The 17445-nt window shown below is 52.6% G+C and overlaps 1 protein-coding gene across 3 annotated transcripts in view; it reads left to right on the top strand.

Moving 5' to 3' along the window:
• Positions 1–17231, top strand: part of TM9SF4 (transmembrane 9 superfamily member 4) — a 52158-nt gene extending 34927 nt beyond the window's left edge. For all 3 annotated transcript variants that reach the window (XM_002918276.4, XM_019798650.2, XM_011223724.3), the window contains 11 exons: positions 22–133; positions 1483–1553; positions 3277–3409; positions 4373–4454; positions 4550–4625; positions 7597–7680; positions 9268–9443; positions 9941–10004; positions 11142–11261; positions 12087–12176; positions 15292–17231. In XM_002918276.4, the coding sequence (XP_002918322.1) occupies positions 22–133; positions 1483–1553; positions 3277–3409; positions 4373–4454; positions 4550–4625; positions 7597–7680; positions 9268–9443; positions 9941–10004; positions 11142–11261; positions 12087–12176; positions 15292–15441 (1158 nt within the window). In that variant the 3' untranslated portion in view covers positions 15442–17231. The remainder of the gene's footprint in view (positions 1–21; positions 134–1482; positions 1554–3276; positions 3410–4372; positions 4455–4549; positions 4626–7596; positions 7681–9267; positions 9444–9940; positions 10005–11141; positions 11262–12086; positions 12177–15291) is intronic.
• The last annotated feature ends 214 nt before the right edge of the window (positions 17232–17445 follow it).

The following is a 17445-nucleotide window of genomic DNA, read 5'->3' as shown; positions in this document are numbered from 1 at the left end:
CCTATCTGCCTCCCCCTCCAGGAAAGTGACATCAAGTGGGCCTCTCGCTGGGATACTTATCTGACCATGAGTGACGTGCAGATCCACTGGTTTTCTATCATTAACTCTGTCGTGGTGGTCTTCTTCCTATCAGGTGAGACATCTGTGGGATGGGAGGTGGAGAGGAGGGGGTGACAGATGAAGGTCTGAGGCATCACATGACTTAAGGGTGCCCTCGGGGCCAAGTGTAGGTCAAAAACAGACATCAGAGTCTGTGCTAGCATCAGGTATGCAAAGGTGAACAAGATTTAGTCTGCTCTGGAGAGCTCCCTAGGGAAAGACAGATACATCTCTCCGTGCACACCTTCACTGACTCATTCAACAAGATTTCGTCGTTGCCTGTTCTGTGCAAGTGCTGTGCCACATGCTGGGGATATGGTGTTGAGCAAGCCCAGCCCCTCACCGTCTGTTCTGGTGGTGGGAGAGACAAAAAAGCAGAGAAGTGGTTGAGTCCGGATAGTGGTAAGTGCTGTGGAGCAGATAAACAGGGTGACCAGATACACAGCTCTCGCGAAAGGATGAAGGCTGCTTGAGAGAAGACCTCTCTGAATCGGGGGGAGCCACCATTCAGAGACCCAGGGAAAGACTGGTCCAGCAAAGGCCACGGCCCTGCAGCGGGACAAGCTTGGTGAGAAGCTGGCTGGCGAGCCAGGGGGAGGGTAGTGGGCAGAGGTGGAGTGAAACCGATCATTGCAGTATCATGGGAAGTAGAGATAATGCTAGCGGCTCTTTATTAGACATTTACTGAGGGGCCAGCTGCTATCTTAGTAAGCACTTCATAAATCTCTTGATCCTTCAAGTTCTGTGAGCCAAGCCTAAAACGTTAAGTTAGCTTGAGGTCACACAGCCATTATCTTAACCACTATACTCTCTGCCTGGAGGGGAGCCAGGGTGCTGTGGAGGTACAAGTTGGGGGGCCTCTGAGCCCCTGGGGTGTTGAAGGGTGAAGATGCCTGGGGTAAGTCTTGAAGTGGGAGCGGGCATCAGGGCAGAGTGGGGCATCGCGGGCAAAGGGAACAGGAAGCAGCCCCGGTAGAGGCATGGAGGCTGTGAACTGGTGACAGAATAACAGGCAAGCAGAGGCAGCAGGGGAGGTAAGCCCGGGAGGAAGCGAGGTTGCAGAGGTCAGGAGGACAAGACATGGAGCTGCTGGGGCGCTGTTCTCCCTGGAGTACAAAGCAGTGTCCCTTGCCTGCCCAAACCCATCCTGGCGGCTCTTTCCTTCCCCTACCAGGGGAGTGACCCTCCGCGTGCCCCTCTCTGGATAGCTGGGCTGGAGCTTTGCTCGGCAGAGGGCCTGAGGCAGCTGCCTGGCCACAGCCTACCGGAGGAGGCCTCGCCTGCCAGCCGTCACTCGGCGAAGCACCAGGCCCAGGAGGGCACGCAGCCCAGGAGACTCCGCTGGCAGTGCTCACGCCTCTCTCCCCACGCCGTTCGTTTCAGGCATCCTGAGCATGATCATCATCCGGACCCTCCGGAAGGACATCGCCAACTACAACAAGGAGGATGACATTGTACGAGGTCTTGGCTGGGGGGTGGACTTGGAGAGGGAGGGCAGACTAGCAGTCGCGTTCTGGGCCTACCAGACCAAGGGTCGGGGTGAGGTGTGTGTGTGTTTCATAGAGTAGTTTGAAAAGGAAAAAAAAATGTGTAATGACCCAAAATGATAGGGATAAGTGTTCTGAGTTCTAAGCATAAAAGCAATGGGAGAAATCACAGAAAGAAAACTTAATGAATATGACATTTAAAATCTGAAAACTGGGGGTGCCTGGCTGGCTCAGTCAGTAGAGCACGCAGCTCTTAATCTCAGGGTCGTGAGTTCAAGCCCTATGTTGGGTGTGGGGCCTATTAAAAAAAAAAAAATCTAAAAACTGTTCTGCGTGTCAGAATATATAGACAAAACAGAAAAGTGCCAAACAGTACTTGCAACAAACCTGAAAAAAGAGGCAATAGTTAAAAGAATTGGTTTTTAAAACTCCCAAAATCTCTAATCTGAGAATGAACAAAAAATTTACTGACTAGGAACTATACATGGCTAGTAAACGTGTGAAAAACCATTTTTACCTCAGGGATGGCTACCCCCCCACACATACAGATTCACACAATTATGAGAAGACAGTTTTGGACCTTCACATCAGTCCAAGTGTGTTTTCATATAGTAGTCATTGGCAGCAAGGTTGATGTGAGCTAAGCACTTTTCCATGCCACCCATGCAAGTATAAACTGGTAGTTTTCTGAAAAGTTATGTGTTGGCTGTACACACCATGAACTATAAAATAGTTAACTTGCCTTGACCCAGTAATTCTTCTAGAATTTTCTGAAGGAAGCCATCTAAACCACAAAGACTTGGTGTAGAAATATTTATTATCGCTTTATTTATAATTTAAATAAACTGGATGTAGCTTAATATTCCATAATAATGGATTGGTTGTGTTATGGTGCAGTTATACAATGGAAAGTTGTACAGACATTAAAATACTAATTGCAAAGAGTACTTATTGGAGATGAGGAAATGCTCATGATCAAACATCACCTGAAAATAACAAAGTATGCAGTAAATAGGGTCTGGTTCCAGTTTTAGTGTTTAAAAATTATATATACATATACATACACACACACACACACACACACACACGTAAAGTGCTAAAGGAAATGCATCAAAACAGTGGTATCATTAAATGCCAGGAGTATAAATTATTGTATTTTGTATGTTTTTCTGGGTTTTTTAAAATTTTTTGAATGTTTTCTTATGAGTTTTAGACTTTCGTTCAGTCTTTCCGGATTTTTAAGAAATTATCTACTATAAACACCTATTACTTTTCATTCATTTAAATAGCATGCCATGTGCCAAAAAATTTTTTTCACTTTTTTATTACATAAGAGCACATATTACTTTCATAATCAGTTAAAAAAAATTGCTTCTGAATTTCACCACTCAAAAACTCTCACAGTTAACATTTCAGTGTGTTGATGTTTACGTTATTTTTCCATGTACAAGGCTTGTGGAATCTGGGGAGGAGGTTTGCCTTTTATGCAGCCGTAAGCCTCATGCGTGTGCCCTCCTTTTCCATGCGACACTTCTCTGGGGAGTACTATCTCATGTCACTCACAATCCTGTCAGAGTGGAGGCTGCTTGACCGCTGAGGGACCCTCAGCCCTGGTCAGGGGGCGTGGTCCCTGCTGGACTGCCTCCTCTGGACCCCAGGAAGCAGCCTCACTTCTGACCCTTTGCTGCAGGAAGACACCATGGAGGAGTCTGGTTGGAAGCTGGTGCACGGTGACGTCTTCAGGCCCCCCCAGTACCCCATGATCCTCAGCTCCCTCCTGGGCTCAGGCATTCAGCTCTTCTGTATGATCCTCATCGTCATCTGTGAGTGGGCCTGGGGGGACTGGGGGTGGCGTCCTGTCACTGGAGAGCACAGGCCTGAGTCTGAGAGAGTGGTGCCCCCCCCCCCCCCCCGCCCCCGGAGAACGGGGCAAGTCGGCATTACTGAGCCAGACAGGGCCGTCCATGGCAGCAGGAAGGCTGGCTCCTCTCAGCACTGGGCTCTGATGGTTTGCTGCCCCTCAGAGCTCTCCGGCTCTGTGGATCGCCTGCCACGTCCACTCTGTCAGCAAAGCCACACATCAGTGCTGTGAGGTTGGCCTCCCGCAGCAGTCAGGCGTTAAGTGACTTATGCAAGTCAACACCAGGATTGGGAGGGGAATCAGGTCTTTTCTCAGAAAACAACCCCCCAAAATCCTAATATATAGTCATTATAGACCGTTCTGAGTCAGTCTGCCCCCAAAAAAATTTTTTTACCATTTTAACTACTTTTTAATTGACATATAACACTGTGTAAGTTTAAGGTGTACAGCACAGTAATTTGCTGTATGTGTCCGTTGTGAAGTGATCGCCACAGTAAGCTTAGTTAGCATTCATCACCGCACATAGTGACATAATTAAGATCTAATTGCTTAGCAGCTGATCTGCCTAAGTTTGTTTCTCAGGCTCATGCCTCTAAGCTTTGTGACTTTGGACAACTGACTTAACCTCTGCGAACCTCAGTTTCCTCGTTTGAGAAATGGATAACCGGCCTCCATGTCTCAGGGCCGATAAGGCAGATTCAGTGAGCTGGCATTCATAATGCTCTCAGCTCAGCCAGGCTGGTTGCAAGGGGCCTGTGGGCTGGAAGCTGCCGTGAAGATGGGGCCAGCCAGCGGCCAGCAGCGGCTCCTCCGCAGTGAACCCCAGCTAAGACTGGTCTTCTGTAGAGAGCAAGGGAGTATGTTGTCGGGAAGGCCAAGGGAGAAGGCCGCCCTGACTGTCTCTCTTCTCCCCCGCCCTCCACAGTCGTGGCCATGCTCGGGATGCTGTCACCCTCCAGCCGGGGAGCTCTCATGACCACAGCCTGCTTCCTCTTCATGTTCATGGGGTAGGTGTGTCTGCGTGGACTCCGGGGCTGGCACAGACAGCCTGCACTCCAGCTAACAAGTCCCCTTGGTGTGGATCCCTACCATTTCCCCACAGGGTGTTTGGTGGATTTTCTGCTGGCCGTCTGTACCGTACTCTGAAAGGCCATCGGTGGAAGAAAGGAGCCTTCTGTGTAAGTGTCCTCACCTCCTCCCAGTGATGGTGTGGAGCTGAGAAGCTCCTTCCTGGGCTCCTCAGCAGCGTAGGCAGTCTGTGGTGGGGGTTAGGACCAGAGGCAGAGCAGCAGTGTGATAGAGTGGGGGGAACACACACCCAAGGGTAGGGAAGACTGGGTTCTCACCACAGGCACCTTGGGACCTCTGAGGGCCCCTGCTGCTGCATCCATAAGAAGAAGGGGTTGAATTTAGGTGATTTTTAGCCTACCTTGTCCGATGGCTCAAACAAGGAAAGAAATAGAAGATTCAGAATAACAAGATTTGATACCAAGCCTAGGTGTCAAGTTTAAGGCCAAAAACTGGTCAGCAGGGCTGCTGGGAGGACACCCTGTCCAGTGGAGTAGAGAGAACTACGTGCCAGGGGCAGAAGAGGCCAGGCGCATGTTGCTTTCAGCCCGTCTTTGGATTTTGGTGCCTCCATTTCCTCTTCAGGAAGGACAGCTCCTGCCCTTCTCTGTCCTGCTGGTGGTCAGGAGAGTTTTGGGCAGCAGAACAGACCAAAGAAACTGGCGGATGCCTGGAACTTGACCCTACCTCCCAGGGAGCCCTGAGCCCCTCTCCCAGACAAGAGAGACCCCTCAGGCCCCGGGAAACCCCTGGTGCCAGGCTCGAAGAAGCCTGTAGTCCAGCATTCTGAAACCATTCTCACTGTCAAAAGCCCCAGGGCAGCCCAGGCTCTCTCAGCTCTGGCTGCCACACCCCTGGCACAGAGTAAGCCCTCACTGTAGAAGAGCTGCAAAGGTGACTGTTCTGGAAGAATCAGAGGTCCTGAATTGTTGACGCATTGAGCACTTTCCTCAGACCACTGTGTGCTGAGAGCTGGGGACCTACAAAGGTGTGGAACCCAGGCAACTCCTTGTGCAACTCTTCCCTGGGGGGGCCTCCCACAGATACCCCAGGACCTCCCTCTGCAGGCCCCACGCCATACGCCGCCTCTCTGCCCCGCACCTGCTCCTCGCGTCCGGTGGCAGCATCATTCACCCGGACCCCAGGCCAGGCCGCTGGGTTGCTTCCTTACCTCCTATTCCCTTCTGCCCACCTCCTCTCAGACAGCAAGTGTTAAGGGTTTTCCCACCAAATAGTCCATGAATTCCCTCCCAGCTCCAGCTCTGGCTCTAGAGCTCTTGCCCAGGTTTTGGGCATTTTTGCCCCTCACCTAGACCCTTGACTGCCCTAGGTGTCCCTGGTGTCCCTGTGAGATTCTGACCCTTCCCTGGTGCTCTTCCTCTGCCCACGGTGGGCGTGTGCTGTGGCCTGCAGCGATGCAGAGGCCGCACTGCCCCTCTCTCCTCCAGCCCCTGTCTTCCCCTCTGCCCGGGCACACCACTCCCTCTTAGCTCCAGTGTCACCCTCTAGAAGCCTCCTCCCCTTCTTCCCCCATTCCAGCCCCGTGGCCTTGGCACCCCGGAGGAGCTAGGCAGAGCCTTGTGCCTGCAAGCGGTGCCATGGAGGCGGTTCTCCATTTGTGGGTCTGTCTGCCGCACTGGAACGTTCTTGCTGCTCTCACTCCCGGTATCTAGCACGATGTCCAGTCTGTACATTTCTGCCGGGAGAGCAGATGAATGCCCTGCTATCCAGCAGAGAAAAGCAGAAACATGCAGGCGGGGAGGAAATGACGCTTGAGCTGGGCTTTGCAGAGGAGGGTTTAAGATGGACCGAAGCAGCCAGCCGGTTGGCCTGGGATTCTGGAATCTCCCAGATCTCAGTCCTGGCTCTTTTCTTTCTCAGTTTCGCCATCTGTCCAGTGGGGGATGGTTACACCTGCGTCTCAGGGTTGTTGTGTAGATGGAAAGAGACTTCAGGGAAGGCCTTTGGCACAGCATGAGCACTCAGGCGGCAGATACTCTGAGGTGTTGACTACTCTGCCTACATACCAGCCCAGGGACAGCGACGTGCAGGAGCAGCGACCAGTTACTGGGTGTGGGAGAGCTATGAGCCAAAGGTGAAATTGGCATCGGAGGTTGAGTGCCAGATTGCAGGGGGCCCCGGGCGTTGTGCTCAGTGGCCCTACTGGGTGCTCAGGCCGTCGCAGTAGCGAAGAAGGCTCCTGTAGGTCCAGGGCTTTGGCTCCATGTGCCTGGGCCCCAGCCCAAGAGACTGTGATTAGATGGAATACAGGGCACTGGGTCAGGGGCTTGGCCTCTGGGGTCAGACTGCTTGTGTTTGAACCTCTGATCTCCCCTTAACTGTATGAAGTTGGGGTGTGTATTTAACATTGCTGGGCCTCAGTGTCCTCTTTTTTTTCTTTTTTCTTTTTTTTTAAAGATTTTATTTACTTGAGAGAGAGAGAGCACAGAGGGAGAGGGAGAAGCAGACTCCCCGCTGAGCAAGGAGCCCAATGCGGGGCTCGATCCCACGACCCTGGGCTCATGACCTGAGTGAAAGGCAGACACTTAACTGACTGAGCCACCCAGGCGCCCCAGTGTCCTTTTCTTTAAAAGGGGATAATGATAATCCTTTCTATCCAGGCCTATGAAGGATTAGGTGAGCTGATGTGTGCGGAGGCCAGCACCCGCCGCCCCAAAGACTCACTTAAAGCTTACTCACCACTGTAGGCAATTTGGGTTGGGCTCATACATACATGTTTTGTAAAAGTTTTATTCTTTCGCTCCGGTTCAACGAATGTTTATTGAGCAGCTACCGTGTTCTAAATGCTGGGTGTACATCAGTGAACAGGGTGGGGGGGGGTGACCCATGACGACACACTCCCCCAAGGAGCTTACGGTCTCTGGGGGTAGGCAGGCATTGACCAGGTAACAGTACATACTTACTGGGATGAGGGCAGGGAACGGGCAGTTAAGGGAATGCTTTCGGGAAGGAATTATCCTGGTGCTGGATCCTGAAGGACAAGGAGGGTTGAGAGCCTCTAGTCTGGGGGTTCCACTGGAAGAGGTGGCAGCTCCCTAGCCTGGTCTCCCTTGCTTCCAGACGGCAACCCTCTACCCTGGCGTGGTCTTTGGCATCTGCTTCGTTTTGAATTGCTTCATCTGGGGAAAGCATTCATCAGGAGCAGTAAGTACGGGCCGGCGGGGCGGGGGGGGTGTGGGAACCAGCTGTGCTCGGTCCCACTCTGGCAGGTCACTTCCTGCTGTTCTCTTCCCTTTTCTGAATCCCCGGGGTTCTGTTCCCAGCCCCAGGGCCTGAGGGCTACCCGGGGTTTCCCCCTCCCTGCCCATCCAGCTGCCCATGTCCCGGCCCTGGCCTTCCTGTGGGCTCTTGCAGACAGCTGGCCAAAGCTCACTTCTCTAAAGGGAGATTTCCACAGTCCAGGGGCCAGCTGGGGAATCTCCCTTTGCCTCAGCCAAGGGAAGGCTGCCTGGTGCGAGTTTATTGGGTCAGTATCCCAAACAAGGCTCTCCTCGTCCTGGCCCTGTCCCTCGGCACCAGCCCCCGCAGGGTGTCCTGCCCTCAGCGTGAGGATCCTGCCAGCCCCAGTCATTGCTAGCAGCTGCCCAGGACTCACTGAGTAGGACTGTGAACTGGGGGCGGGGGGGTGGCGGAATGGGGTTTCTATCCCTCTCAGGGCTGCAGTGGAGGTGGGGCAGGCGTTCACCATCCAGCCTTAGCGGATAGAGCTGCGTCCCCTTAGTGCAGGTGCCTTTCGTTAGAGGCCGTCGGGTGAGGCTGGGAGTCTGGGGTGCGGGCGGGCTGGCTTCTTTGCAGCAGTCAGGGAAGTCGCCCTCAGGAAAGACAGAGCCATGCTCTTCCTCTCACTTCCTCTTTTCTACCTGTGTTCCTTCTCTCTTTCAGCATTTTCCTCCCAGTTACCAACCGCTCATGATAAACATTCATCATAGAAATTTTGGAAAGTACAGAGAAGTTGATGTAATCTTTAGTATATTTTTGTGGTCTTTTTAGCTATATTTAAAATAGAATGATGTAACTTTAAAATTATAATGAAATAGTAAACCTTTATATTGTGCTTACATTGGAATAACTACTCTTCTAAACCTTTTCCATATATTAATTCGCTTCTTCCAGTTTGCATGATTCTTCTAAAAACATAATAATAGAACAGGATAAAGAAGAAAATGAAAAGTCAGTTCTAACCCCTACATCCCATCTGAGGAATTACTGTTAACTTCTGGGCACAGCCCCTTGTAGGCACATAAATTTTGGGATGCTTCTGTTAAAATGGAGTCCTGTACATACGATTTTATAACCTGCTTTTTTTACTTCGTAGTATATACATGGTGTTTTATTTTGACAAAATCAGAACCACACGATTTGTGCTCTTTTGTTTTTTCCCTTTTGTCTCCAGTTCACATACCACATAATTCTCCTTCATTCTGGCCTCATCTACCCCTCTTGTTCTCTGTCCTTCTTCATTCTTTCCCCACTTCCTCCCTGGCTGACAAGCTCCTCTGAAATGCCATGGTTCCTTCTCCACTTCACAGCCCGAATGGTCCTCCATCTGCCCTCCGCTTTTCCCCAGGGCTGGCTCAGGCCCAGGAGGTTCTGGCCAGGAGCCTTGTGGGGGTGTGTCTGCAGGACCTTCCCTACCATGGTGGCCCTCCTTCCGTGGGACGCAGTGGGTCCCCTCTCCCCTGCACAGCCCCTGGGCCTTGTGCGGGGGAGCTCATGGTGCTGTGCCCACAGGTGCCCTTCCCCACCATGGTGGCCCTGCTGTGCATGTGGTTCGGGATCTCCCTGCCCCTTGTCTACCTGGGCTACTACTTCGGCTTCCGCAAGCAGCCATATGACAACCCCGTGCGCACCAACCAGATTCCCCGGCAGATCCCTGAGCAGCGGTGGTACATGAACCGATTTGTCGGGTGAGTCTCCAGCAGGGGCAGGCCAAGGACTTCTGGAGTGGGCGAGGCGGACACTGCCCTGAGCCATTTCCTTAGGAGGACATGGAACGGGTCCCGTCCCCCGGGGCCGTTGTGACTGGTGCTCCGCAGCTCCCGCAGGCTCTAGTAGACTTCTTGAAAGCGCAACTGCACTCCAGGCTCAAGAGGACCAAGTTGCAGCCAGACTTGGTGTTGGCCTAGGAACCGGGACAGGGAAGGGCTGGGTGGAAAAGTGCAGGTGAGACAGGTTAAGACCATCACTTGGATCTAGGCAACTCACCCTACCTCTCTGTACCTCAGTTTCCCCATCAATAAAATGGGGACAGTGATGCCCATCTTGCCACCCTCTCAGGAGGCTGTATTGGTACGAAAGCATGCCAGACAACTAGAGCCACCACAGCTGCGTGAGCACTGTCCTTCGCGCCGCCTGGGAGGGGCCTGGGTCTCCTAGCGGCATTAACGCTCCCCTTCTGCTGCAGCATTCTCATGGCCGGGATCCTGCCCTTTGGTGCCATGTTCATCGAGCTTTTCTTCATCTTCAGCGTGAGTACTGCTTCTCCCCAGGGCTGGGTGCTCCCTTGCCCCTTCACACACAGCCTCCCCCCCACCCCACTAGCCTGGTCCACATCCCTCCACTTGTGTGTTCTGCCTCTTACCACCCATGAGATTTCAGACAGGGCCTTCCACCTTTGGGTCCCCACTCCCCACCCTGAAATGGGGCTGACAGCGCCACCCCTCGGGATGGCTTGGAAGGAAACATGAGCTAGGCCACTTGTATGGGGTCTTGTATATGGGAAGCCCTCAGGAAGTAGGGGCTGCCTCAGTAACGTTGTGGCCAGAGTCCACCATTATTCATATGGTGGTCTCCTCTTCGAGTTGCAGGTCCCCCCCACACATCTTGACCTACTACTCAGAACTCTCAGGAAAGTGGGGGGAATGGTTCCTAATTCTCAGGATCACTGTGAGACTGGAGTGAGAATGTCTATAAAAGGCATGTGCTTGGCTTTCAGGCAGCATTTGTTAAATAGTGGCTATTGTGATGATGATGGCTCCTGTCCCAGCCGTGCCAAGATGGAAGTTGGCAGAAGGGCTCCTCAGAGCCATCTGTGCCTGGCTGACCCAGCTCGGTGCCCCACTGCTCTGAGCGGTCCAGCCCTCCCTCCTGAGACCCACTTGCCCACTCAGTCCTGCCTAGGAAAAGGGTCAGAGGATGGATTGGCTGCCCCCCCTCCACTCCCCACCCACAGGAGGCCGCCTTTCTCTGTGTGACCCTGAGCCAGTCACCAGCCTTTCTGAGCCTTGGCTTCCTCGTCCATAAATGGCCGCATGTTCATGGACTTACATTTGGAGGTGCACATAAAGCATGAAGCCCGTGCCTGGCACGCAGCAGGCTGCCCCTAACTGGAGGTGGCTTCTGTGTAATTTTGATTGGGATGGGATTCATTATTTCCCACAAGCTGTTGAGTTCAGGCTGGGGCCCACTCATTGCAGGGCCAGCCATGCCCTAGCCCCTCCCTAAGAACAGCCTGGCTCACCCCCGTGGTGTCATGATGGTGTCTCCATTCCTGCCCTGGTGGCAGGTGGTGTGGCAGTCATAACTACGGGATGGCTTTCTGAGAACAGCCAGTGTATGCTGGGTGGAGGCAGGCCTGCTGAAGGCCAGCTGTGATGTGTCCACAGGCCATCTGGGAGAATCAGTTCTATTACCTTTTTGGCTTCCTGTTCCTTGTCTTCATCATCCTGGTGGTGTCGTGTTCACAAATCAGCATCGTCATGGTGTACTTCCAGCTCTGTGCAGAGGTGAGGGGAATGGGGCCCGGAGTTGGGGGTGAGGAGAGCTGGGTCCAGCATTGAATGGGTCGTTGAAGCTGTCTGGGTTTCCTATGTGGGCCTCCCTCCTCTGGCTATGAGGTCTTGGGCAAGTACACCACTTTGCTGAGCCTCCATTTATTCAGCTGTAGACTGGAGTTAATGATCCCTACCTCACAGCGTAGTCACGTGAAGTAGTCACAGCAACGTGCGAGAAGGACAGTAGATTTGTCAGTACAGAGTCCACTCCAGTAGTGGTTTCTCCAGTAGCTGATGCAGACTGGGCGACCTTCCCTCCTCTGGGGACTAGCTCTTGGCAAGGATTCCGGGACAGACAGCCGGAACTGAAGCCCTAGTTCCTCCGCTAGTAGCTCTCGTTGGCAGTTGCTTAACGTGTCTGTGCCTCCTGTCCCTCGTCATGCGACAGGGCAGCAATAGGGCCTGACTCGGGCCTACTACAAGGAGTGAATGGGCTGATTCATGTGTAGCTTAGAATGGTGCCTGGCACATGGTGAGCATTTACTCAAGAAATGTTAGTAGTTGTTATTGCTGTTCTCTTGCTGTGGTCCTCGATGATTTGTTTTAATTGAGATCTCATTTATAAAGAGTAAAGTTCACCCTTTTTAAGTCTCCAGTTCAGTGAGTTTGTAGAAACGCATGCAGTTGTGTAACCAGTATCACAGTCCAGATATAAAACATTCCCATCACCCCAGATGTTATTGTTCTTGCCTAAGGTCTTTAGCTCCTCAGGCAACCATGAAACTTGGGGAAGACATTACCCCTGGAGATAATGACTCTGCTCTGTTTCCTCTTCAGGATTACCGCTGGTGGTGGAGGAATTTCCTAGTCTCCGGGGGATCTGCATTCTACGTCCTCGTCTATGCCATCTTTTATTTTGTTAACAAGGTACTGCCCTAAGTGAGGAAGCCCCCCAGCCCTTTCAGGGCAGGTTGGTGGAGAGGAGGGTGCTGGGGAAAAACCTAAGTGTCTGAGTCTCTCCTGCCAAGAGTGGGGAGAACCAAAGCCATTTTGTTCTAGAACATGCATCTTTTTAGGACAGAGAGGATCTGTGTTCTGTGTGTTTTGGGAGACAAAAGCCTTTAGGATAAGTGACAGTGAGAATATTGCAGGTAAAACCTGTGAGATAACAGCCAAAGCGGAGCTTAAAGGAAATCTCTCACTTTAACAGTGCTATTCATAAGAAATAAGAGAGACTGAAAATGTAGTACTCACCTCAAGCTAGGAACAAAAGAGCAATAACATGAAAGAATAAAGAAAGATGAGAAGGTGTTAATAAGAATACAAGCAGAAAATTCTGAAATCCCCTCGAGCGCCCAAATGTAGGAATTCAGGTACACGCACAGAGCTCACTGCCCCCCCCCCGGAGTGGCATGAGGAAGAATACGAGCAACTCCCCACTCGCCACGCTAGTTGTGGTAGCTTCACGTGTGACACGTAAGCCAGATGGGCCCTGGGGGGAATGTAGGCTCGCTCTGGTGGACCCGTCACTGCCAAGGCTACCCCTGGAGTCGGTCTCCCCTGCTGGGCTTCAGGTCTCCAGAACCCAGAGACAGGAAGTCCTCTCCTTGCAACCAGGGTGTGTTCCCAAAGCAGAGTCATAGGCCAGTTGGTGGAAACTTGGGACGCCCTTTCACGAGATGGTCAGGTTCGAAAGGACGGTGTGGGTCATCCTAAGATGGTGCTCCACCTGCTTCCAGGTTGCCGACTGCCATCCCAGCAAGTGAGCATGGAGCTCCAGGCTCAGCAAACTCGAGCCTGTGCCGGTGGGCCTGTTTCTGTAAACAAAGTGTTACTGCGACACAGCCATGCTCGTGCATTTACGTATTATCTACGGCTGCTTGGTAGCTCGGCTCGCACGGTAGTGGCCGCGTAGCCTAGTTGTGACAGAGGCCACATGGCCTGCAAACCTAAACCCGTGTATAATCTGGCCCTTTAAGAAAAAGTTCGCTGACCCCAGCTCTGGCACATCCGGTGACAGAAGACACCCCCTCCTGGCATTCTCATGCTCTTTGGCTAGCTCCTGTCATTATCAAGGTCTTCCTTGATTCACACTGAAACCAGCCCCGTGTCACTTCCGTCTTTAGGCCATAGTCTTAGTCGTAGAATCATCCAGAACAAGTCTAATTTCCCTCCTCTATATAGGCCATAGTCTTAGTCGTAGAATCATCCAGAACAAGTCTAATTTCCCTCCTCTATATAGGCCATAGTCTTAGTCCTAGAATCATCCAGAACAAGTCTAATTTCCCTCCTCTATAGACCATATTCATCAGAACTCTTGAGTGGAAAGTGACTAAAACTGAATTCCAACTGGCTTGAGCAGAAAGAGAATGTATTGACTGGTATAGCCGGAAAGTTTAAGAAGCTGGCGTTCTAGCTTCAGGCATGGTTCGATCCAGCATTTCAAAGGATGTTGGGGCTCCGTATCCATGCCTCAGCTCTGCGTGTTTTCTTGGCTTTAATCTGCACACAGGATCTTGCCTCAGAGTGGAAAGATGCCTGTGGCAGCCAGTCTTCTTTTTTCAGCCTCACAGCTCTAGAGCTAAAAGAACGTCTTTTCCTCTCCTGTCAAGTGATCAGTCCCAGGGAAGCTGCTTATCAGCCCAGGTTACATGCCATCCCTCACTGTGCCTCAGGTCTGGTGGGACGGTGCCCTCTCCAACTACCTTAGGTATTGTATTAAAACTGACAGCCCAGCAGGACCACAGAGTAGGGAGTGGGCACGCCAAAACCCCGGAAGATGGAAGACAGGAGACAGTGTTGGGCAAACAAAACCTAGTTACACGGTCTCCTGTACTACTCCCCGGGGTCATATCATGACCTCCTGTCCTTCCTCCCTGTGCCCCAGTCTTTCCTCTCTGTTCTAAAAATCTCCACCCCTAGTCCCAGAGCCTGTCTGTAAAATGATGGTCTTGGCCTGTCGAATTCTAAGGGCCTTTCTGGCCATGCCTCTTTGCCTTGTCCCTTTCCTGGTTTCACCACTGGACTCACCACTGCCCTGTCCCCTACCTCCCTCACGCGCTCTCCAGCCCTGAGAAAGCTTGTGAAACGAGGGGGGTTGAGCCTGAAAACATGGCCTTCACCCCCAGTTGGAGGCTATTTGACCTTAGGGAGAAGGTCTTTATTGATTTCCTCTGAGCTCCTGACATTTGTGTCCACGAGCCCTGGCACAGTCCTCCCTCGGGGCCTGATGTGCCAAGCAGGTCTTGATAGCAAGGTTCCAGATTAGCTCCACTTAACCCAGCAAACACAGACCCAGCTAGGTCCCGGGCATCCCTGCCAGGCCGCTAAGCTCTACAGAACAGTCCAGTGTGCTCCCAGATGAAACCCTGGGAGACGTTAACAGAAGTGGCAGATGCGTTCTCAGGAGGTGAGGACCGTAGGCTAGCCTATGGTGGCTCTCTGCTCTTTAAGCTGGGAGCCTTGGGTGCCTCTCTCCTCGCTCCCCTCCCTGGCTGCCGCTCCAGCCATCCAGGAATGTCGCTGTGCTGTTCTGGGGACTGTGGAGGGTGAAGAAGTGACACAGCTGTGGCCCTTCCTGCCTAAGGCGTTCTGGCCCTGGCCCCTGGAGTCCCCCGGTCTCCCAATGAGCTCCCAGGCCCAGCTCCAGGAAGACTCCTGCCCGCTCCTCCCCCCTCAAGAAATGGCCCGAGTCAGTGGAATTGGGCCGTGGACCCCCAGCCCTCCAGCCCCAGTTTGAAATCCCATGTCCTTCTGCTTCCTAGCTGGGTAACTGTGGGTACGGTTGGACCACTCTGTGCCCCATTAATAAGCTACCACAGGGGTCATGAGCACTCGCGGCGATGCATGGGCCCTGGTGCCGACGAAGGCTTGCCGTGGCTGAGTTCTGCCTACCCCTCACTGCCCACCAGGAGCGAGCCCCTTCCCCTTCCCAGACTTCAACTTCGCCACAAGATCAGTGAGAAGGTCAGGGGGGCCCCCGATTGGCCACAGTAGGCTGACACTAAGTGTCCCCCCCCTTCTCTCTCCACTCATGGCCCAGCTGGACATCGTTGAGTTCATTCCCTCTCTCCTGTACTTTGGCTACACGGCCCTCATGGTCCTGTCCTTCTGGCTTCTCACGGGCACCATCGGCTTCTATGCAGCCTACATGTTTGTCCGCAAGATCTACGCTGCTGTGAAGATAGACTGATGGGGGTGGACCATGGCCAGGCCCGCTCCGTCCACGGACAGGAAGCCTCTCTGCGTGGGGAACTGCAGGCACGCAAATAAAATAACTCCTGCTCCTTTGGAATGTAACTCCTGGCACAGTGTTCCTGGATCCTGGGGCTGCGTGGGGGGCGGGAGGGCCTGTAGATAATTCTCAGACTTTTCTTCATCATTTTATTCCAGTTCTGTGGGGGATGAGTTTTTTGTGGGTTGTTTCTTCTTCAGTGCTAAGAAAGTTCCCTCCAGCAGGAACTCTCAGACCTGTTTATTCAGGTTTATTTTTTTTGGTTGGGGGTTTTCTTCTTAGTTTTTTTAACATACGGATCCAGGATGGATAAATCACCAAGACGCTGGGTTTTGGTCACTGTCTCCACCTCGGTTCCTCAGGCTGTTAGCCACCCCACGATTAACTGGAAGAGGAGATGTCTGGCCTTCTGGGGCTTCAGTGAGGTTTCCGAGCGTCTCACAGCCCGTGCTCACCATTGATGTCACGACAAAGCACAGCTCTAGCCCGGACACGCATCCTCAGTGCCAACCAGCCTCTGCCAGCCCTGCCCCTCACTCTTCTCTCTCCCCAGCCCCCTCCCAGGGCGGCCCAACGCAGGGCTTCCAGCCAGTCCTTCAGGTCAACCAAGTCTTGGTTGCTCCAAGGAAAATCCCCTGGAAGTAGTCGGGGCCACGTTTCCCAGGACAGCAGGACTCACCCCTGCTCAGAGCAGTGGGGGTTTGCTGGACCAGAGAAGAGACTTGCAGTGAACTATTCGTGCCAAGAAACCCTGGATCCAGGGCCAAGTATTTACAGAGTCAAGCCAAGCATCCACATGTTTGTCTGGAATGAGGGTCCTCACCCCTCAGGATTGCTCCCCAGTACTTTCCTCGGGGGGTTGCTGCTCTTTGCAAAGTTTGCTGGTGGTGGGCCGTCTCCCTTCCCCCCCCTTCCAGGGCAGAACAAGGCTGGGAGACCTCACATGCCCTCCTTTAGATGGCTGGGGAGAGGCGTTCTCTCCCTGACATCCCCCAGCCCCAGTGCTCGTACCCAGCTCTTTTAGCCAGTCCCATCCCCTCTGCTTCCCGTCTGATTCTTGCCTCCTTTGGGAGACACCAGAATATTGCTTGTGGGAAGGGAGATGGAAGGTCAGTTCTGTCGCTCTGTCCCCAATACCCAGGAATAGGCAAGGAGCCAAGTTAGAAAGAGGGAGCTATTGTGGCAGGCCTGGCTCCTCTGTCCCTGCCCACCCCATGCATGTCCCAAACATTTGTTCTTAAGTTGCAAGAGACCAAACCCACCCTGGGATTAGGGTTTAAGTAACAGCCACTTACCCTTGCTTCGGCCCCTTTGGGACTCCCACCACAAGACAAAGCTCAGGATGCTGGCTAAGCTAGGAACACACCCCACTCCCTTAACACCCTGCACCCCAACTCCAGATTCCCCCCAGCAGCCCCTACCAGCTCCACCAGTCAAACCAGTGAACTTTTCGACCTTGATCACAGTGACTCCGTATCGCCAGACGGTGTCCACCAAGAATCAGGTTGGAGAAAAGGGAACCCAAACAGTAGAGAATGATATTGCAGGCTTTCGTTCACTCAAATCTCGGATTTTTTCCCTAAGAAATTGTCTTTTGGGGAGGAGTAGGGGAATGGACTCCTCACAAAGGGTTCAAATATCATCGATTTTTCTGACTTTTTTAATCATCATCATTATTATTTTTAATTAAAAGATGCCTGTATGCCTTTTTTTGGTCCAATTGTAAATAAATATGCCATTGTCCTGTTGTCATGTCTCCGGAATCTCTTGCACAGGTTAGGAGCCTGAGGTGAGACAACTTCCCCAAATGGGTTGAGCCGAGGGGTTTCCCTCAAAATTCAGTCTTCTGTCAGGCTTTCTAGGGCTCGGCCACTGTTATTCCCCTGTGTGGTACAAGCCCAGAACCTCTCCCATCTGCTCAGTCCCTCCATCCTGAATCACAAGCATCTGCGCCCCTCCCAC

Source organism: Ailuropoda melanoleuca, chromosome 13, assembly GCF_002007445.2.
Source record: "Ailuropoda melanoleuca isolate Jingjing chromosome 13, ASM200744v2, whole genome shotgun sequence".
Classification (NCBI taxonomy): domain Eukaryota; kingdom Metazoa; phylum Chordata; class Mammalia; order Carnivora; family Ursidae; genus Ailuropoda; species Ailuropoda melanoleuca.
This window is presented reverse-complemented; position numbering and strand designations above follow the sequence as displayed.